The sequence below is a fragment of the Mauremys mutica genome, chromosome 9 (genome assembly GCF_020497125.1).
Source record: "Mauremys mutica isolate MM-2020 ecotype Southern chromosome 9, ASM2049712v1, whole genome shotgun sequence".
In the NCBI taxonomy this organism is placed as follows: Eukaryota; Metazoa; Chordata; order Testudines; family Geoemydidae; genus Mauremys; species Mauremys mutica.
The window spans coordinates 40,230,509-40,252,062 of record NC_059080.1 but is presented as its reverse complement, the minus strand read 5'-3'; the positions used below and the strand labels follow the sequence as shown (position 1 = coordinate 40,252,062).

Below are 21,554 nucleotides of genomic sequence, written 5' to 3'. Positions count from 1 at the left end.
GCACCGGCCCTGACCATAAGCCTCTGCTGCTTAAATGAAAAGGCAAAGAGCCAAATTTGTAAAGGCATTTAGGTACCTAAAGATGCCGCTAGTGGGATTTTTCAATCTGGAGGCATCTGATTACCATTAAAAATCTGTCCCTAAATCCATTAGTGGGCAACAGTAAGAAACTCAAACCTGTGGGGAACCAGCCAGTAGAGGGCGCTCATAATCCACACTCTTCTATAGTGGGTTACAGTAATACCCAAGAAACATTGTGTAAAGCAGTGGTCGCCAAACTGCAGGGTGCACCCACCTAGGGGGTGCAGAGGAACATTTGGGGGGGGGCAGCAGGGGTGGGGAGGGACCACAGGGGGTAGGGAGCCATCCAACCCCAGCTCTGCTCTGACCCCCATCCCCTGCCACAGCCCTGGCTCCCAGTCCTGCATCCAGCCTCACCCCCAGCCTTGGCCCCTGCCCGCAGCCCCAGATCCAGCCCCAGCTGCAGCCCCCTTACCCCTGTTTGCCTCCCACCCCTGGAAGAAGCCATGGCCCCCACTCCTGACCCCGTCTCCTGGGGGAAGGGGGGGTGCAGACAGGGGTAAGGGGGTTGCCACCCTGAAAATTTGGGGCCCACTGGTGTGGGAAGTGAGATCCATCAAGAGATTTAGGCCTCGCAAGGCTGAGCAGCACACTGCCCAACTTTTAGCTATCTAGAAAAATCACAGCAACACACTGTGCTCCACACAGCCTCGGTAGGTGCCTTGGCTCTTGACACACATCATGGGCAGAGACTGGAGCCCAAGAATGAGCCTCACACAAGCCAGCATGCTACAGTGTGGAGTCCAAAGTGCTACATTGTACTCAATAAATACAGATACAATGAAAGCCAGAGGATGACAAGGAATAGCCAGCCTGGCTAAACCAACCTCAGTTCCTTCTTTGACAAGGTGGGTGGGGGATGGGGGAGCAGTAGACTTGATATATCCTAATTTTTAATAAGGCAAATGAAGGAAAGGTGGTTTAGATGAAATTACAGTCAGGTGGGTGCAAAACTGGTTGAAAGACCCACTCAGAAAGTAGTTTCTGTCAGGCGCTGCCTCCCAAGTGTCAGGCATAGCGGATGGGGCTGAGGTTGAAGCCGGATGTCGGGTAGGGACTGGGCCCAAGGGAGGGCTGTGGAACCAAGATCTTTGGCCAGGCCGGGATCAGAACAAGGATCACAGTCCGTAGACATGCCAACACCGTACCGTGGCTGGAGTCCAGGTGCAGGCCAGAGGTGGGGAGCTGCTTAAGCTAGTTAATGGGCAATACTGACAATGTGTCCTGCGCCTTGCCTCACTCTTGAAGGTAGGCCCTCCCTGCAACCCAAACGTAGGGACTTAGGTTTGCTTGGTGAAACATGAATGGGAACCAGCCACCTGCAGTCACCCAGCTCAGGCACCAGCTCCTGAGGAGGGGGTAGTGCTGTCTGCCTGTACACATTTTAATCCAGTGATTAGAGCACTCAGCTGCAATGTGAGAGACCTGGGTTCACTTCCCTCTGCTGGAGGAACACTGATTTGAACAGGGGTGACAAACCTCTCAGGAGAGTGCTCTAACCACTGAGTTACAGGCTATGCAGATGTGGGGGCTCCCTCTTCCTTTCCTGTTGAAGTTGTTCCAGGTTGGAGAAATAATGCAAGTGATTAGAGCAGGAGGACTGGACCTTGGGACTCCTACCTTCCCCGTGGGTGCCCAAACTCCTGGGCTACAGCATCATTCTACTTTGCTAGCTCTATTTAAGTGTTTATCCACCATGGCGCAGTGTCCCACATCCCAGGCAAGCGTTGTAACTTTTGGGCTATAAGTTAAGTTATAAGGTAGGTGGCACCACCACCTTGCTGCCAGATTCTAAATGGGCCTTGATCAAGTAGGCATGCTCAGAGGCTACCTGCTGGATCAAGCCCCCACCTTTCTCCCCACAGTTCATGAATCACTCTGGAGCTTACATGGTAGACAGGTCCCACCTCCCCCATTGCATACAGGGAGGAGGCCCAGTGACAAAAACAGGTGCTGAGGGAACTTTTACCCTGAGAACTTGGGTCTTCAGTGTATTAAGACACCTTCAGCATTCGGTGGGAGTTTTATGGAGTCAAAACTGGCATTCAGATTCCTAAATCTGGGGTTTGCCTTGGTTTGCACCCAAATCGTCTCCCTTTTGTCTCCGTCTTTGGTCAATCAACTTTTCAGGAGAGAATGTGAGTGAGAAAGACTGGATGCCATTTACCTCTGGAGGGAAAGGAAACAGAGCTCAGAAGGGTTTGGATGGCAGTCTGAAAGAGCTGGGCTTGAGTCTGCCCTAATCACCAAGGATGTGTGAGTGGAGAAGCCAGAAACTGGCTAGGTGGGTGCAGCTTGGGTAAGGTAAGGAGCCCTCACCTCGCTGCTGAGAGTGTGCGGGGAGGGGGAGATCAGATTAGAAATGAGAGAGCATGAGATAATATTTCTCTCAATCATTTTACTTGTATTACTCTGAACACACACATAGGAATGCTATAAAAGAAAATCCTAACAATGTAACAGTGACAAACATACATGAGTAACATAGCTGACAGATACATGCAAGAGCTGAATAACACTGGAGTTATATACTGCAGAAGTGACATTAAAGTTGCAAAATCCAGCACTGAAAAGTTAGGAAATGCCCAAACAGAGATTGTCCACTCCTGCCCTTCCCCCACACACTTCCATATACACGGAATAAACCACAGGAAGTCTGTGACAGAGTCTAAAATAGAATCTGTCTCGCCTCAGCCTCAGGCCTTCAATACAAGATAAATTTTTTTCTTGCCACTCGTCATCTCATGTAGTGTCTGCCCTGAGCATGTACTGAGGCAGGGGTCCCTAGACTACATTGTAGGTGATGATGCAACTAAAAACTGCATCATTAAAAACCTAAGCCTGAGGTGCAGATTTGTGATTACATGGGCAATCTTTCCTACTAGTATTTTTTAATTTGAGTGCTTGACTTTGCAACCTTAATATTCTTCTAATGTAAGTAATTTTCTAGTGCCTAAAACAAACACAATCCTGCCATCCTATTGAGCTATATTGAGAAGCCAGGTGAACTAATGGCAGGATTTGAACTAATACCTTTGATGTGTACAACATAAAGCTACTTAATAGTAACAGCAGTACAGTGGAATGGCTTACATGACTATTTACTAGCTAGTAGAGGAACGGTGGGAATCAGGCACTATTCCTGGTTTGTGCATTGAGGGTTAATAAGGGCCAGCCTTATGAAAATGGTGCCCGTGGTGAACCTGTATGATGGTGCTCCCTCCATCACCCCTGGCTCCCCCCACCCATCGCCTCCGGGCCATTACCTATACTTCATATAGAATGTCCTTTCGATGTAGATGGGCATCTCCCATGGTCCAGTGTGAGTTAAGTGTCCCTTGGTGAGCCACTTACTTTGACTAGTCCCTTCAAGATGTGCTGGCTAACTACCTTGTGGGAATTACACTAGGAACAAACATTTAAACTCCAGGTCTAGAGCCAATACTCATTACTTCAAATACAAAAAAGATACATGCATACAGATAGCATAAACATATTCAGCAAATCATAACCTTTTCACAGATAGAGTGTCTGTTGGGGAGTGTGAGACTGTGTTCCTATTTTCCCCTAACTGTGCTTTCAGCAGTAGTGGAGCCATTTTTTAGTGAAATTCTGGGGTTGGAGGGGGGACTGAGCCTGAGCAGAGTCCTGACAGTGAAAATTTCAGCCCAGGTGGTTAAATTTTGGAAAAGTTTATAAGCAACCAACCACACAGGCTTGCAAGAAGCAGCATTAGCCAGACTTAGGTATGGGTGTTTCCAAGAGCTGGCCATAATGACGACAGGTTGTAGCTTCTTCTGGTTCATTCTTGGTGGCATGAGACTAGGGAATGCTCTTTACGGCCGCTAAAGCATGTCTTCCCGAAGCTCCTGCTGCACCTGCACAACATATGTATGTTCATGAAGTGTGCCCTACCGCATCCCACTGCTGGGGCTCAGTGCCAGCCTCATCATGGGGCGCTGGGGAACTCAGAACTTCCATAAATCTTTCCGAACAGTGGCAGGGCCCTGCACAGACAGGGAAAGGATTTCAAACCCCCTTATTGCTACTTGCATGCCAGCAGTTCCTGGGCAATGGTATAACTCACTGAGAGAACGTGAGACTAAAACTGGCATTTTGGAGAACTTGGTAGGGCGTGGTCATTTCTGCTGGAAAACAAGAGCAGCACGGAAACCCTGTGGGGAGAGTGTAGATCTGCATCCACTTCGACTGTAAGCTTGACGGGGCTAGGACTGTCTTGCCGTGTGTACATACAAAGCCTAGCACAGTGGGACCCTGACCATGGTTGAGGCCTTTCAGTAGCCACTGCAGCAGGATTGTTAACAGGAGTACGAGAGACAAGGTGAGTGAGGGAACATCTTTTATTGGACCAACTTCTGTTGGCGAAAGATGAGCTTTCAAGCTACAGTGACCCGAAGAAGAGCTCTGAGTAAATTCAAAAGCGTGTCTCTCTCCCCAACAGAAGTTGGCCCAATAGAATATGCTACCTGCCCTACCTTGTCTCTTTAATATCCTGGGACTGGCATGGCTACACCACCACTGCAAATAATGGGATTGTGATCATTATTTTTAAATAAGTTTGACAGTCTAAAGACTTCCTAAAATCAGACTTCCCCCCATTGTGCTTGAATGGGTGGCAGCCCTGTTGAATGGGTGGCTATTTCAGCTTTCAGCTTGTTGACAAAGGTCTGGAGTTAGCTTCTGGACAGACCCATTCCGCTTCAGAACAGCCAGGGAAACCAGATGTTACAATGCTCGGCTTGCACCCTGTTACCATGGCTATATAACTGAGGGAAAATAACATTCCAAGTTTAAAATACCTGAGTTCTGTTAGTTTTTGGAGTGTAGAGAAGCCCTGTGGCTGTGGGTGACAATGGGGGTCAACTCAAAGCTGACAATAAGTTAAGGTTCAACACTCTTCATGTTCTTGGGTGGGAGGGAAAGAAAGTCCAACTAAAACCCTGGTATGGATTACATAATTATTCCGAACCACACCTGCCAGGCTTTTCAACTCTGGCTCCAAGTCTCCTGCCTTCGGTGGGTTAAAGCCAGGCCCCTCCCCTGCATGGTATAGGTGGTAAGTTAAATAATAGTGATCATAATAATTTACAACTGAACGGGCAGAGGAAACTCAACATATAGACAATAAAAAATGAGTTACAAGGGCTGCTACCTCCTGGTCTGCTTCCCCCTTGGAATGTCGTTTATTTTCTCTTTGGTCTCCTTGGCTCCTGTGATCTACAAAGCAGCGAGAGGCTGGTTAGCTCCTGTGTTGTGTTTTATATAAGTCACACTTCGTGTAGAGGGTGACTGCACCTCTCTATGGCATTTTAAGGGAGCCCAGCTGTAGAGAGGAGTGCAAATCAGTCTTTTGGAGAACATGAGTTGTCAGATCCTCCCTTTCCACCATAAGGTGGAAATGTTGGGATTTTAGAGTCAACGGCAGGAATGTGATTGGGAAAATGAAATTTCCTGTCTAATATTCCCCATCACCTGCACTTCACCCTCTGTTAATTACCTGGTACTAATCTGATTTACTAGAATCTCCAGCGGCATTTGTTCTTGCTGGTATTTCAGACACTGCAGGAGGAAGAGCTATTGATACCACACAGATTAACTTCAAGAAAACAATATACTCTCAAAGTCTCTTCCCCAGGGCAGCGATGGCTTTTGGAAGAACTCCCAGATGTTAATACATGTGTTACAAAGTGCTCTGCGATAACCAGGTAAATGATGAGAAAAAAGCACAAGAAGTTGCATATCTTGAGAACAGCATCCCACGAGAGCTGGTAGATGGGGTAGGAAAGGAAGGAAATCTAGACTGCTCGAATGCATTGTAACTGAGACATACCTTTATCTGACACAACAACAGCTAGAGACAGCGGTTCACATCACAAGGCCACAGAATCCAAGAACTATAAATACACAGACATGGCGGGGAATGTAAGAGACATGTACAAACTAACTGGGCAGCCTGAGCAGTGGGGGAGACACACATGGCATTTAAAATGAAAGACTTTAACAGCTCTTAATACTGGACAGCTGAACAATTTGCCCCAGCGAGCTAAGCAGTTATTTAGTCCTTACACTAATTTTGTTCTGTTTTAACATTCAGTCCAATTTTACTCTTGTAATTTCTATGGCAAATAAAACCTTGCTTTTATTTCCACAGGGACAGAGGTACCTGCTTGAGCACTTCATTTAGGGCCAGCTTGTTAAAGGTATTTAGATGCACAACAACAGAGCTAGGTGCCCTGGGCGCTGGAAACCCCATGAGGCACCTATCGGAACTGTTAGGTGCCTAAATACCTTTAAAAACCTGGCCCCTAGTCAAAGATTCCCAGGGCATTGACTGTAGCCAGGTCACTTGGAGCATGGGGAAGTGAGAGAGCCATACACAAAGTTACCCAGGAAAGAGAGAGGCAGTAAATTATGACCACACAGCGACTGGAATGAAACCAGAAGGATACTCACACCAAATGAAGAGGGTTAGAAGGCCAAAGAGAGATATTATGGCTGGGGTGACTGCGTAGCCTGTGAGATCTACAGTCTGTGAGCAGCCTCTGTCTATATGTATTTTTTTTTAAAAAAGAGAAGGTTACAGCTTGTCAGTAGTTTGCTCATTTATTCAAAGAAATCATAAGGGAGCTAAAATGTAGGACATAAACTTGCATTTAAGCCAGACCTCTATAGGGCTAAGACATGTCTGTGGGAGGAGAGAACCAGGACATCTATATTTTATAATAATACACAAGATTCAAATGTGCTGCCCTGGGGAAATCCACTCCAGATCCCTGACCAAGACTTTTGAGTGACCAAAGGTGAGACAGACCTCCTGAAAACCCTTCCTAGGTTTTCTGCTGAGCCAAGGGCACAGCGGGATGGGACTTTGGGGGTTAGGACAGTGCTGTGTGTGGATACTCATGCAGCACAGACATGTTCAGCGTTCATGTGCACTGTCCCCATGCTTTGATAGAAGTGGCTCCCAGCGATGGGGGGGACACTACACCAGGCTCTGCAGCAAGAACCGTCCATGCAGAACCTCCAGCTCTCAGAGGTGAAGGTTTGTTCTCAAGGAAACATGCAGCGTAAACATAGGTCACTAGAGGGTCTGTTCTCACCTTGGAGCTGGGAGATTTTCTGGAGTAGGAGGCTGGCAAACAGGACCACTAATATCACTGCTCCAGGGGCTGCTGAGTCCAGGATGATACGTTGCCCTGGGATAGGGAGGGAAACACGTGAAGGCAGATACACAAATGTGTTATAAAAGTTCCTGTATGAGGACATTTCTGCTATGTACAAGAGCATAATTCCAAGGAGTGCCTCATGCAGTAAACAGGTCAGATCATGGGCTTTGCGTTCTGTTACAAACAGAGTTATGGACAGAAACAGACAGGAAGTTTGGGAATCAAATCTCATCTAGTGGCAGCTGATATTTTAAAAAGCCAGTGGAAATTCAACAGCTAAGCAGACAGACAAGCCATCCTACAGCTCTGCTGGTCACCATCAAGCTGCTGAGCTCTACCTGATTATAACTTCAGTCTCTCACTCATCCCTTCCGCATACCTGGTGTTATCTCACCACTCACTGCAGTAAAGTGACTGACACAACCAATATGCTGATTCATGGCCCAGAGGTTTCAGAAACGAATCTCAAGTCCTTTCATGCTGCCCTCTCCTCGGCTGATATTTCAACCTTTTAAAGTCATGTGTTTGGGATCAGGGCAGGTTAAGAGTTAGATGTTGGATAGACCTTGCAGTGAATGTGAAGGGAATGGGCTGCAGAGTGAGTGTGTGACAATATTAGTACCAGTAAAAGCCCCCTATACAGCCCTTTCCTCTAACTTAGTGAGGCCTATCAGGGTCTTTCCTCAATCCCATTTAGGAAATAAATCAGTTCACCACTTGTCCCCCAGTAGTTGAATCATACATAGAATGACTCACATGGTTTGGTCTTAAATCCACTGAGCTTTGCTGGCTGAAACACCAATGTTGCTGATATCAGGATTGTTACTGTTATTACATATACAAGCAAAATCTCAAGCAATATGAAGGCAGCAGAGAGACCTGGGAGAATTAAAACAGAATTAGAGACTGATATGGTTAATCTGGCATAGTGAAGGTGAATGTCAGTGAGAGGTCATTATTGGGTGTGGGCACTATACAGATGGGGCTACAGTCTGGCCTCAGTTACACCAGTGACACCCCACTGAGGTCAGTGAAGTCAGTGGGGTGCAGGGGTGTAGCAGATGGCAGAGTTTGGCTCCCGGGCTGGAGATGAAGTTTATAGGGGGGATACAATTGCACCTGTGGACTGGAAAAGTGACTGGCAAAGGGATAGTGCTGAGTGCTGCAGGCTGGGGCATTACAGCTTAAAGGAGGTTTCAGTTTCATCTCAAGAGGGTAGAATTCACTATAAACCAAAACCTTCAGTCGACATATAGATCACACCCTTATTATACATCAGCTACCCCTGCTGCTCCCTCTCCTCCCATCCTAAGCTACTCTGCAACATCTACAAGATGTGCCCATTTCCTGCTCAACTGTGGCAACCAGTATCTATGATCTCGGATATATACCAGTTCCCAAGACCTTGCTGCTAAAAGAGTGTTACTTCCATGACCTTGTCTCGGCAGACTGGATTGCGTGGGGCCATTTTGGTGCCCAGTTCTCATTGCATAGGAAGATTAAAGCTTTCCTTCATTTTTCACACAACCTATTTCTCAGTTGGCCAGTTCTGGCATTCATGCATGTCTCTGGAAGGTTTCTGAAATACGGTGTAATAGCCTAGCGTTTGTCACCCTGCTGACCCCGGCCACCTGATCAGGCACTACCTAGGTCAGTCAGTGAAACTCACAACAAGGTGGCTGAATGCACATGCACCTGAAGGTCCACCCCAGCCAATCCTGCCACATGTAGCTGAACTACCCTGCTTGCCCTGAAATGAGCCACCATACCACCTCCCACCCCCTTGCATGAGTCCTCCACCATCTCCAAATGCCCAAAGCCTAGCACATTCCTCTTTGAAACCCACCAACATCACTGCTGGTGCTACCTTTCCTTCCCCCTGCATGCAACAGCTGTTCTGGATTTTACTGAGGACCAGATCCTCAGCTGGAGTAAATCCGTGCAGTTCCACTGGCTTCACTGGAACTATGTTGATTTACACTAGCTCCAGATGTGACTCTGAATCTGATCACCCTCCCCTTTGATTGGTTTCTTCTCTCTTCATAGACTCATTCAATTCACCTCATTCATCTCCTTACAATCTGAAGCAGACACACTTGTTAGTATCAGAGCCAGGGAGACTCTACCTTCCTCCTGCGTCCAGAGGACAGTTGCAGCGAACAGCAAGATGGAAGAGACACACACCATACCCTGAATGAATATGATCATCCATCGCCAGTTCTCCACCGCTAGAAAAACAATAGACAACCAACAGTGAGTGCCCAGAGCTGCACAAGACCTCAGGGTCCGTGGATTGTTTTCAAGGGGCGACACAAACTCTCTCAGCTTTGGTTTGCCTGAGGTTTATTCCCCCTGCGCTTCAAATCAACCCCCAAAACTCAGCAGCTGGCAGTTTCTTGGCTTAAAATAGGCAGGACTGGTGCCAGGCTGTTTTCAGTACAGGGCTGCCAACTCCGTCCTTGGTCAGACAGAGCTTGAGTCTGTTGACTAAACAGGCAGGGTGCAAGGCATAGCTATTCTCCATTGCTTTTACAGATGGGATAAGGAGAGTGCAGGTGGGTTAGAGTCAGGGCTGCCCGGGGCGAGGGGGGGGGGGCAAGTGGGACAATTTCCTCTAGGCCCCGGAACCCACAAGGGTCCCCACGAGAATATAGTATTCTATAATATTGCAACTTTTTTTTATGGAAGGGGCCCCCGAAATTGCTTTGCCCCAGGCCCCCTGAATCCTCTGGGCGGAACCTGGTTAGAGCTTGTGTTGGTTGGGATGTGGGGGTGGAATCTGGATGGGTAGGGGTAAGTTAATTATTAATTCATTTATAATTTTTGATGCTCCTAAAAGCGTGGGACGACACCTTTTGTATCAGAGCAAACAGAGGCTGTGCCATTGGCACAGTGAACAATAATCTGTTAAGCATCGTTGTCAGTGAGTGCTGATGTGCAGAGCCAAGTATTACTCTCCAGGAGTAAGGGTGGAAGAATCTGGCCCCAAACGGCGGGAATGTTTAGGAATCAAGAGTTCAATCCTGTTTGTTATGCTGAGAACGGGCAGTGGAGCTGGGATCTGCAGCTGTTGTTTAGAACTGGGTAACGCTCCCCAGGATTTCCACACAGGGTGGACCGATAGACTGATCTTGCTACACTGGTGAGACCTTCATCTTGGGCCTGACCCAAAGCCCATTCAAGTTGGTGGAAAGGCTCTTACTGATTTCAGTGGCCTTTGAATCAGGCCCACGCCCGAACATCTACACTGCAATGTTATAGCCCTGCAGCCCGAGCCCAAGTCAGCTGACCTGGGCCAGCCGCGTCATGCTGCGGGCCTTGTATTGCAGTGTAGACATATCCTGGGAGGCTAAGAGGAAAGCAATCGGCCAATGCTGCCTGCATTGATCTGATCTGATCTCAAGCAAAGAAGAGAAGAGGGTTTAATTTTGTGTACAACAGATACTATCCAAGAGCCACAGGCACATAAAATACTTACTGATTCTTTGCTTTCCTGACTGGCAGCACAAGATAAAGAAGCCCATCCCAGAGACCAGGGCAAACACCAAAGCAACAGCAGACATTTTCAAAGCAAGTTCTAGCAGAGGCGAGATACCTTGATATGTGGAGAAAATAAATCCCAGTCTTATGGGGAAGCAGAAGAGAAACAATCAACCAACAGAACAGAACAGAGAGGCTGTGGGAGATTGGGAGCTGCTGAGAAAGCTGTTGGGAGCCAGGACATTTTCTGCTTGAGGATGTGCATAGAGGATTGCTGCCCCCTGCCAGTGATGGCACCTGGTCCCAAAGACAAACCCTTCCAGCTGGGTTCTAACCCCTTCTGCAGAGCTGCACCGATAGCAGGACAAAGTGAGATCATTACTGTGTTCATTCAAGTAAATGTACTCAAACAACACATCAATAGGTAGGAGAGTTCTGGGTGTTACACTGCCCCACCTTTGACCTGATTCAACACATCTACCAGCCACTGGGAAACAACAGACTCGGTTCATAAACTGCTGTCTAGTGGCCAAAGTAGAAATGTATTCAGACAGGCTCTATATCAGTGGTGGGCAACCTGCGGCCCATCAGGGTAATCTGATTGCGGGCTGTGAGACATTTGCTGACGATGACCATCCACAGGCGTGGCTCCCTGCAGCTCCCAGTGCCCGTGGCTGGCCGCTGCTTCCCACAGCTCCCTTTGGCCAGGAACGCCGAACCGTAGCCATTGGTTCTAGCAGCCACAAAATTGCCCACGATAAACTGAAGCCCAGGAGTAATGCAACACTTACCGACAATGGTCAAGTTCAGCGAGGATTCCTGCCAGCTGATCTCATTGCTGACATTGCAGGAATAGAAGCCACAGTCTGATTTTTCCCCTTTCCCAATGTGCAACACACTGTCATTTTCAGAAAGAAGGTAACACCTTTCCTGGGGGAGAGGGCCTCCTTCTTTCTCCCAGGCAATGTTCTCCACTGTTCCCTCTGGCACGTTGCAGAATAACTCAGTCGGTGAACCTGCCAGGCTAGAATTGCTCCATATCTGAGGCTGGGACACAGGCCCTGAAAAGTATACAACACTGGTGTAGCACCAGTCTTAACAACACACGTGCTTCTTTCCTGGAGTTAGAGGGGTTCAGTACCACACCTGAGATAAGCTGAGCAGGGACAGGTCCCTGCCAGAGTGAGCACTGGGGAGTCTGGACTGGGTGGTAGTTCAGCACTCAGGAGAAGGGGTTAGGTTGTTAGTGGGCTAAAGTCAAATAAAATCTCTCGTCATTGTTCATAATAGAACAGTAATGAAGTAAATGAATACAGAACTAGCTATTCAATTTAAATATAATCTATAAGGACTTAGCTTCCAACTTACAGATTGAACCACAGGCCAGACTAATTCCCATTCAGAGCAACTGCCAAATTATCCATGGAAGGAGAAGAGCAGTAGTGGATGAATCAGGGTGGCTGCACAGTGCACTGAATGTCCAAAACACGGCTAGCCTGTGGAACTCACTGCCACCAGGTATCAGTTAGGCCAGGAGCTTAGTAAGATTCACAAAAGGATTAGATATTTACATTAATAATGAGAACATTCACGGTGACATTAGATAGGCTTAAACAAACATTTTTTTAAGAGAAGGAATATAAACCCTCATGGCTACAGATTGACAGCCACTAACTGAGGAGGTTAGGAAGAAAATTCCTCTATAGGCAGGGCATTCCATAACTGTTCACTAAGGAGTTTCTTGCACCTTCCTCTGAAAGAACCGGTACTGGCCTGCCAGAGACAGGATACCAGACTAGATGGGTTTCTGGTCTGACCTGGTATGGGGATTCCTATGTTCCCAATATTATTGCTATGCCATTTCTCTTGTACAACATATCTGGAGAGAGAATAGTCCTGAAAGAAGACTTCCTGAGATGGACTTTTAATATACCCAGATGTCATAATTCTTAGTTATTTTAACTTATTTATACTGCTCTGTTTTTTAAACAAATTGCCCATAGAGAATCTGACCCTTGTAATATGTTTACAAAAATAAAAACAAATCTGTATATAATATATACAGATCTATGGGCCACAAATGCACTAACATTGCATTAACATTGTAGATAAGTATCTATGACTAATTTAAAGGAAATCTCGCTGTCCTATTGACCCCCATCATGAATAGCTACCGTACACTGACAAAGCAAAAAATAAACAATGGAAGCACAACACTCAGGGTGAGGGCAATTGTTTGTTTAAAGGGTGATGTGCTGAGCTATTGTATCCTCCGGTGAGATCTATCCAGGGTTTTCTGCCAGTAATTTCCCTCCATCACCTCTGTTCTAACTGATGCTCGGTGCTTAGAGAGCTGGCCATTAAAGAGCGAGCACAGGCATTCAACCCTGGAGCATTACTAACAATAAGTGTCATTCAGATGTTCCCTGTGTAGCATACTGAACAGTCACTCCTAAATGATTTCCCCTACAAGGGACATCAAAGCTGTTCTGTGCATGGGCAGCAAGGTGTGCGGTGCCACCAGAGTGGAGAGCAGTTTCACAGAGCACATTCAGACTGAACACAGCACCTCACAGACACATCAAGTCCCCATCATTCTGGGGGTTCAGAGCCCCTTCCATATACACACGTTTCCCAGTGCAGAGTCAGACACAACCTTCCCCATTCCAGGGCTTGCAGATCTCCCTGACATTTCCCAGTGTGTCCATCAGCATCCCCTGTCTGGCTCATAAGAATGGCCATACTGGGTCAGACCAAAGGTCCATCTATCCCAGTATCCTGTCTTCCAACAGTGGCCAATCCCAGGTGCCCCAGAGGGAATGAACAGAACAGGTAATCATCAAGTGATCCATCCCCTGTCGCCCATTCCCAGCTTCTGGCAAACAGAGGCTAGGGACACCATCCCTGCCCATCCTGGCTAATGGCCATTGATGGACCAATCCTCCATGAACTTATCTAGTTCTTTTTTGAACCTTGTTATAGTCTTGGCCTTCCCAATTCCTTTGTGGCTTACTGAAAATCTCCCTCCATTATGACTATTCCCATTCACACCCTGGATTGAATGGATCCTTCTAATGTACTGATTTGTAAATCTTGGAAGAGTAAGACCATCTCCTCAGTATCTCTCACTTACTGAGAACTTTCAGAAGGGTTGTTCTGGCTTCGCTCTCGAACAGATTGATACTGACTTTGTAGACCCCGCTGTCTGTCTCTTGTAGTTTTTCCAGCAAGAGGGAGCCGTTGGGCGAATAGAAAACTACTCTGTTTTCATAGGGCGGATAGAGTGTTGGCTTTTGTGACTCCACATAGTACTGCACAATGAAGTGTGATGTGGTGCCATTTAGATATTCCCACTGGATGAACTTGATGTCTTTTATGTTGTCTGGTGCAGGCAGCAGCACCGAGGATCCCACAGCTGCAACTTTTCTTTCCAGAGGTCTTGCTGCTTCTGAAGTCCACTGGAAAACCACCAGCAGCACTAGCCAGCCAGGGAAGAGAAGTGGAAAAGCAGGAAAAAAAAGAGTCAGTCATAAAGCAAAGTCCAAAAGGCATTTTCCATACCAGGTCATTCAAAGGTTTATACCAGGGGTAGGCAACCTATGGCACGGGTGCTGAAGGCAGTACGCAAGCTGATTTTCAGGGGCACTCACACTGCCCAGGTCCTGGCCACCAGTCCAGGGGCTCTGCATTTTAATTTAATTTTAAATGAAGCTTCTTAAACATTTTAAAAGCCTTATTTATTTTACATACAAGAATAGTTTAGTTATATATTATAGACTTATAGAAAGAGACTTTCTAAAAATGTTAACATTTTTACTGGCACGTGAAAACTTAAATTATAGTGAATAAATGAAGACTCGGCACAGCACTTCTGAAAGGTTGCCGACCCCTGCTTTATACCATCCTCATCACTATAGCACCAGAGCACCTTCCAGAAGCACATTGCACAAGAGGACTAGCATTTGTCAAGGGTTTTTCCCCTTACTTCTTTTTCCTCTTGAAGACAATTATCTGAGGGTTTTATAGTTTATTTTTAATATTATGTCTGTTGTGCTAGGTGTGTTAGTGAAGGCAAGGTCAAAGAATCATGCCTGGCACTTGGAATGAAAAGTGAGGACATTTGAGTCAAGTCTTAGATCTTGTTGGAGTTCATTCTACAGCCTTGGATTGCCCCTGTGAAAGCTCCATCTCCCACGCAGGCAAGTTTTACTCTGGCAGTGGACAGCTCCAGTATAGAGGTTTTATGCCTATAACATAATACTGTAAGTAGAGCTGTGCTGCTTACATTTTAACAAGAGGAAAATCCCACCAACTTTATGAAACTTTATGCCCTGGAGTGAGGTCAAGGAATATACTGACGTGTTTGCCCATTGAAACAAATCTGCTCTCTCATAGCCAAGAAGGGAGGCAGCATTTCTTGGAAAACAAATTTCTGTGAAACTGCACTTTGTGGGAAATGTGTAGAACTTGCTCCTGAAAACATGTCGCGTATGGGGACAGTATCAGACAGACAGTGATAGCATCACCATGCAGGTGATTGGGGCTGCACTATCTTTCAAGGACATTGTCTGAAAATGCCTCAAAACAATAGCTCTGTGGAACATGTTTTATGAAGTCCTCTCCAACACATCATAGTTGGCTATTTTATTTCTATCTTTTACACAATTCAGAGCCCAGGATCTGAAGGAAAAAAACCCAACAGGCTACTTACTGAAGTACCTAAATATTTTGACCTATTTGAATGCTTCATTTTCCTGATCTGTAAAATGGGGATGAAAGGACTTACCTTCCCCACACGGTTGCTGCTAGTGTTCACTAGTTCTGTCTGAAGAGTGATTTGAAATATTATGGAGCACTAGTGACTCCATAGTTAACGCTGAGCAGAGCTTTCTGTTTCAGAGCCAATTTTTCAAAAAGTTTATTTAAGATTATGCTGCCTCACGGGGACCAGAGGTAGCATTAGCGGTGAAAGTATGGAGTCATTTGGCCCAGCGGTTCCCCAGCCACACACCTCTCCCCTCCTCAAACCACAGATGAGCTGCTTTTAATATCCAAAATTCACCCGCATGGGGAGATTGTCTTGGATAATTATGTAAGAAGGGTTGAGCAGACTGAAGCAAATTAGAGGTCATTTGGTCAAGACGTTCCTGAAATACTGCCCGCTTCCAATAAATTGGGCTGCTTTTGAAAAGTCTCAGTGTTTTATAACTTTTTTGCACAGAGTTACAGGAACAAAACTAGGGCTCCTCGGCTCCTCATATGACATTACAGGACTGCCCGAACTGAGCTATTCAATGGTAGTAAGGCAAAACCAGGGGTGTGGGGGAAGGTTGCACAGGCACATTCATGGTGGTTCTATGCTGCTGCATCCTAAATCAACATCCTGCTTATGATGGTACAAATTTTGGTCCACTTGTGGAATGATACAGAAGAATTTTTTAATTCTACAGGAATTCCCGAGAGACAGATTTTGGGACAAGACAAACTCCCCATGCCCCACAGCTTGTAGTCATCTCTAATAATTAATTTCCTCATTGGTCACCAGACAATGAAACAGTTCCATGGCACACAGGGATGATTTGCTACTACAGACCTGGAAGAACTGTTCTCTTTTCCAGCCTGGGATCTCCAGCAAGCTCTCATGAGCCAATGCTACCACAGCCTGAAAAAACAGTAAGACCATCTACCACCTTGGCCTTCCTCTCACAGCCCTCCACCCTTTGGCACATCAAGCTAATGACCCAAAGCCACACACAAATACCAAACATTTGTGGCAATAAACAGAAAGCAACTGCCATTTTCTTGTTAGGAAGAAGGAACCTGGCACACACAGGCAATAAGCAGAGAAGTTTAAGGATGGATGGGATGGGATGCAAAGGAAGATAAAGTTGCAATTTCTGTCTCCTTATGATGCACAGAGGTATTTCCCATGCTCTCCTGAACCCAGACTCAGTTTCCAGAGGTGCACTTTCTGGTTGGCTGGATGAGGGCCATAAAACAGCACGAGTGACCCATTCCTGGCCAAAGTACTCCCACTTATCCTCACATCCTTGTGCAGTACACAGCATGCCTCAATCACATGAATGGCATTTTATATACTGCAGTCCAAATGGCTTGTAGGCAACACCCTCCTGTCTTCAGCTGGCCAAATGCACATTCCACCACCTGCTCAGGGCATAGTCAGACTGTCTTCTGCCACGTGTTCCCACATCAGGGTAGGCCTTAATGAGCCAGGGCAGTAGAGGGATAGGCTAGGTCCCCCATAATAACAGTGAGCACAGACACCTCATTGATCTTCCACCCAAAAACTGTGGATAAGGTCCCAGCTTGGCCATATTTGAATACACTGGATCTCCAGAATACACTGGCATCATGCACTTTGCTGCTGCATCCCATGTAGGGTGTCTATGAACCTCCCTGTATGGTCCACCAAGGCCTCCATAATGAGCAAGTAGCATCCATTCCTGTTTATATAAACATTGTCATCTTGGTCAAGGGCATGATAAGAGGTACCCCTGTACCATGGATGGCTGGACGTCTATTTACTGAAAAACAACTATTACTTCAGGCACATTTCCTATCCTCACCAAGCAGGGGTGAAATCAAAGCAACTGTTTCCTGGCAAACATCCATCACTACAAAATCAACAGCTGACTTGCCAGTGCTGAACTGATTACCCACAGCTCTGTAACCATCTGCAGTAGCCAGCTTCTAGAGGACAATAGCAACCCACTTTTGGGTTGGTACTGCCCGTCACCTGCACATCCTGGTGCTAACGGACTGGCTTGCACTACACACTGATCCAGACATGTGGCCATCCTCATGCAGAAGTTCTGAGCTGAGGTCTGTGTGAAGATGTAGTCACACCATTCTGCAATTGTGGTCCTGGTCCAGGATCACCGGTCAGCATTCATCAGCCTAAAATAAAGGATCTGTTAACAAAATAAAATACAATAAAAAATTGCATCAGCCACCTCCAGTCTGGCAGCTCTGCATGTAGCCTGTGTGCTCTCCTTAGTTGCCGAACTGTCCTTCCCCACATCTAGTGATCTGGATCTTCTTCCTTTTGTCAACATTTGGTACCGGTCATTGCTGCAAGCTGAACCCATGCCTTGCCACAAGTTGCAATGAAGGCCACAGATAGAAATCTGGAGTGTGCAAAACTGGAATTGGTTTACTTTAACTTCCACACATATGCTCAGAAAGGACAGTCTCTCACAATATACTGCAAAGGACTCTATAGAGTGACTCAGTTTACTGCAGTGCTATCCTTTAAAAAGGATGGTTGAAAAACTGGAGAAGGTGCAGAGAAGAGTCAGAAAAATGATTTGAGGGTTGGAATAAGTACCTTACAATGAGAGACTTTGGTTGGCTTAACCAAAGAAGATTGGTACCTTCGTGGTGAGAAACTACTGGGTACTAACGGGTTCTTTAATTCAGTGGAGAAAGGGAGAACAAGAACTGATGGCTGGAAGTTAAAGTCAGGCAAATTCTAACAGGAAAAATAAGTGCCGTATTCCTAAGCTGTAAGGATGATCGTGATGCTTCCTGGGGGTACGCAGGGCACCACACTTCCACCTGCAGTTCACGTACAGAAGCTTCGTCTGTGCCTGCTGTGGGACATGTGTTCTTCAGTGGGGCGTCACTATGGCATTCAGTCATTAGATCACTCCGAGGGGCTGTCTTACAGTCCTCTGCACAGCATATCACAGGTACATTGGCTCCACAATTGTGATATGCTTTTCACCTGTTTGCATGCACAGTCTGAGGTGTAATCCTGCTGGGGGGCCTCTGCACATTGTAGGGAACATCGTAACCCTTTCCACCACTTCAAAACCACTTCCATGAGTCCTGCATTTTGTACCTTTTGACAATGGGCGTAGTTTGGGGTGGGGCAAGAGGAGCAATGCCCTCCCAAAGAGAGGCAAGGCATGGGGGGGTACAGGGAGGAACGTGCTACTCCCCCTTCCCCCCCCCCCCCCGATTTCTGCGAGTGCTGAACTGCCCAGCAGGGCTTGCTCTGTTCATCGGCCTGTTGCGGGGGGAGGGGGGAGCCTATATCCTTCCCATGCTGCACGCCCACACTCGCTGGGCTCCTGTCCCTGGCAGCCAGGTCCTGCAGGGAGTTGGATGTTCTGGGTCACTACCTCTGCAGCTGGACACCGCTGCCTGGGCCCTAAATGCCCGCCTGTCTTGTACAACTGTGAGAGCCCATGGGCAGGGCAAGGGTGGAAGAGACCGTGGGGAAGAGGGGGTAGGACAGGGCAGGGGGAAGAGAAGGGGATGGTGGAGTGGGGGGTTGGAGATAGGTGGGTGCAGTGGGGAGGGGAAGGGGGATGGGATGGGGAAGAGAAGGGGATATGGTAAGGTGTGTTGCGGGAAGCGGGAGCCCGGCATTTGGCATCTCCCCAGCAGGGAGGTGGCCAGGAACACAGGGAAGCACCAGAGCAGCCACATCCAGTAGTTTCCCCAGGAATTGAAATTAGGGTGGGGGGGTTCGAATTTACAGGGGGGTGTCAGGGCCGATGAGATATATAAGAGAGATATGAATAAAGTAAATGTTTTGTTAGGATAATGCAAATTTAATAGAAGGATAATGCAAGTTACACCAAAACACATAACAGGTCTAGATTTCTAAAAACATAATTAAAAAAAATGTATTTAATTTAAATTGACTTTTGAAAAGTAAGCCATCATGGGATAAAAGGGAAGTCCTCTCATGGATCAGTAACTGGTTAAAATATAGGAAACAAAGGGTAGGAATAAATTATCAGTTTTCAGAAAGAAGAGAGATAAATAGTGGTATCCCAGAAGGGACAGTACTGGGAACAGTACTATTCAACATACTCATAAATGATCTGGAAGAATGGGTAAACAGTACGGTGGCAAAATTTTCAGATGATACAAAACTATTCAAGATAGTTGAGTCCCAGGCAGACTGCGAAGAGTTACAAAGGGATCTCACAAAACTGGGTGATTGGGAAACAAAATGGCAGATGAAATTCAATGTTGATAAATGCAAAGTAATGCACATTGGAAAACAATCTCAACTATACATACAAAATGAAGGAGTCTGAATTAGCTGTTAACACTCAAGAAAGAGATCTTGGAGTCATTGTGGGTAGTTCCCTGAAAACATCCACTCAATGTGCAGCAGGAGTCAAAAAAGCAATCAATGTTGGGAATCATTAAGAAAGGGATCAATAATAAGACAGAAAATATCATATTTCCTCTATATAAATCCATGGTATGTGTACACCTTGAATACTGTGTGCAGATCTGGTCACCCCAAAAGAGATATATTGGAAATGGAAAAGGTATAGAGATGGGCAACTAAAATGATTAGGAGAAATTAAAATGACTGGGAATTTTCAGCTTAGAAAAGAGACGACTAAGGGGGGATATGATAGAGGTCTATAAGTACCTCTTCACACAACATAAAGTCAACCCGTGGAGCTCTTTGCCAGGGGATGCTATGAACTATAACAGGATTAAAAAAAGAACTAGATAAATTCCTGGAGAATAGGTCCATCAGTGGCTATTAGCTAGGATGGGGAGGGATGCAACATCATGCTCTGAGTGTCCCTAGCCTGTTTGCCAGAAGCTGGGAATGGGCAACAGGGGATGGATCATTTGATGATCCCAGTTCTGTTCATTCCCTCTGAAGCACCTGGCCTTGACCACTGTCGGAAGACAGGATACTGGGCTATATGGACCATTGGTCTGACCCAGTATGACCATTCTTATGTAAAAATTAATTATAATAATAAAAGCAGCAAAGAATCCTGTGGCACCTTATAGACTAACAGACGTTTTGCAGCATGAGCTTTCGTGGGTGAATGCCCACTTCGTCGGATGCAAGAGTGGAAATTTCCAGGGGCAGGTAAATATAAGCAAGCAAGAAGCAAGCTAGAGATAACGAGGTTAGATCAGTCAGGGAGGATGAGGCCCTGTTCTAGCAGTTGAGGTGTGAAAACCAAGGGAGGAGAAACTGGTTCTGTAGTTGGCAAGCCATTCACAGTCTTTGTTTAATCCTAAACTGATGGTGTCAAATTTGCAAATGAACTGAAGCTCAGCAGTTTCTCTTAGGCCTTGTCTACACTACAAGACTATTTCGAATCAACTTAGTTCGAATTTGTGGATTCGACCTTATGAAGTCGAATTTGTGTATCCATACTAAATACACTAATTCGAATTTCTGAGTCCACATTCACGGGGCCAGCGTCGACTTTGGAAGCGGTGCACTGTGGGAAAATATCCCACAGTTCCCGCAGTCCCCGCTGCCCATTGGAATGCTGGGTAGAGCCCCCAATGCCTGCTGGGGGGAGAAATGTGTCGAGGGTGGTTTTGGGTAAGTGTCGTCATTGAACCGTCAATCACAACCTCCCTCCCTCCCTCCCTCCTTGAAAGCGCCTGCGGGCAATCTGTTCGTGCACTTTTCTGGTCAGTGACAGCGCGGACGCCACAGCACTGCAAGCACGTAGCCTGCTGCGATCATCGCCGTTTTCTCCTCCTCGCACTTTATCGTCCACCTCTTCCACAGTCAGCTGCTGAGAAATTGGGCTACTTTTCAATGGTGCTGCAAGCACTGGGGGACCATAGGGGACGTTTTACAAACATCAACGTCGGGTGGCCGGGCAAGGTTCATGATGCGTGTGTTTTCAGGAACTGTGGGCTGCTCAGACGCCTGCAGGAAGGTAGTTTCTTCCCGGACCACGAAATAACTGTTGTGGATGTGCAGATGCCTATAGTCATCCTCGGGGACCCAGCCTGCCCGCTAATGCACTTGCTCATGAAGCCCTATAC

General features: G+C 46.6%; 1 protein-coding gene across 4 annotated transcripts; it reads right to left on the bottom strand.

The window, feature by feature from the left end:
* Positions 1-2,513: 2,513 nt before the first annotated feature.
* On the bottom strand, positions 2,514-18,592 carry LOC123377847 (cell surface A33 antigen-like). 4 transcript variants are annotated; one of them, XR_006582357.1, is made up of 11 exons: positions 17,506-18,590; positions 13,882-14,226; positions 11,540-11,809; positions 10,747-10,863; positions 9,395-9,496; positions 8,025-8,147; positions 7,203-7,298; positions 6,556-6,648; positions 5,933-5,996; positions 5,255-5,319; positions 2,514-3,959 (listed from the first exon to the last, which is right to left on the bottom strand). XR_006582357.1 is itself a non-coding variant. In XM_045031167.1 (10 exons), the coding sequence occupies exons 1-10, from the start codon at positions 17,570-17,572 to the stop codon at positions 4,050-4,052; spliced, it is 1,317 nt and encodes a 438-aa protein (XP_044887102.1). In that variant the 5' UTR covers positions 17,573-18,590; the 3' UTR covers positions 2,514-4,049. The 4 variants fall into 4 exon arrangements, 3 of the variants coding, with proteins under 3 accessions (XP_044887102.1, XP_044887103.1, XP_044887105.1); XM_045031167.1 differs by lacking the exon at positions 5,933-5,996 and having other exon boundaries at positions 2,514-4,088; XM_045031168.1 differs by lacking the exon at positions 5,933-5,996 and having other exon boundaries at positions 17,506-18,589.
* Positions 18,593-21,554: the final 2,962 nt, after the last annotated feature.

What these genes read in the sequence shown, in the direction of transcription:
- LOC123377847 (XM_045031167.1), bottom strand. Translation starts at nt 17,572, where the DNA reads ATGAGGATGGCCACATGTCTGGATCAGTGTGTAGTGCAAGCCAGTCCG. An exon ending in CCTCTGGACGCAGGAGGAAG is followed by an intron (nt 8,148 to 9,394) that starts GTAGAGTCTCCC and finishes TAATTCTCCCAG; the next exon opens with GTCTCTCTGCTGCCTTCATA. An exon ending in TCTAACCCTCTTCATTTGGT is followed by an intron (nt 5,320 to 6,555) that starts GTGAGTATCCTT and finishes GCTGCTTTGTAG; the next exon opens with ATCACAGGAGCCAAGGAGAC.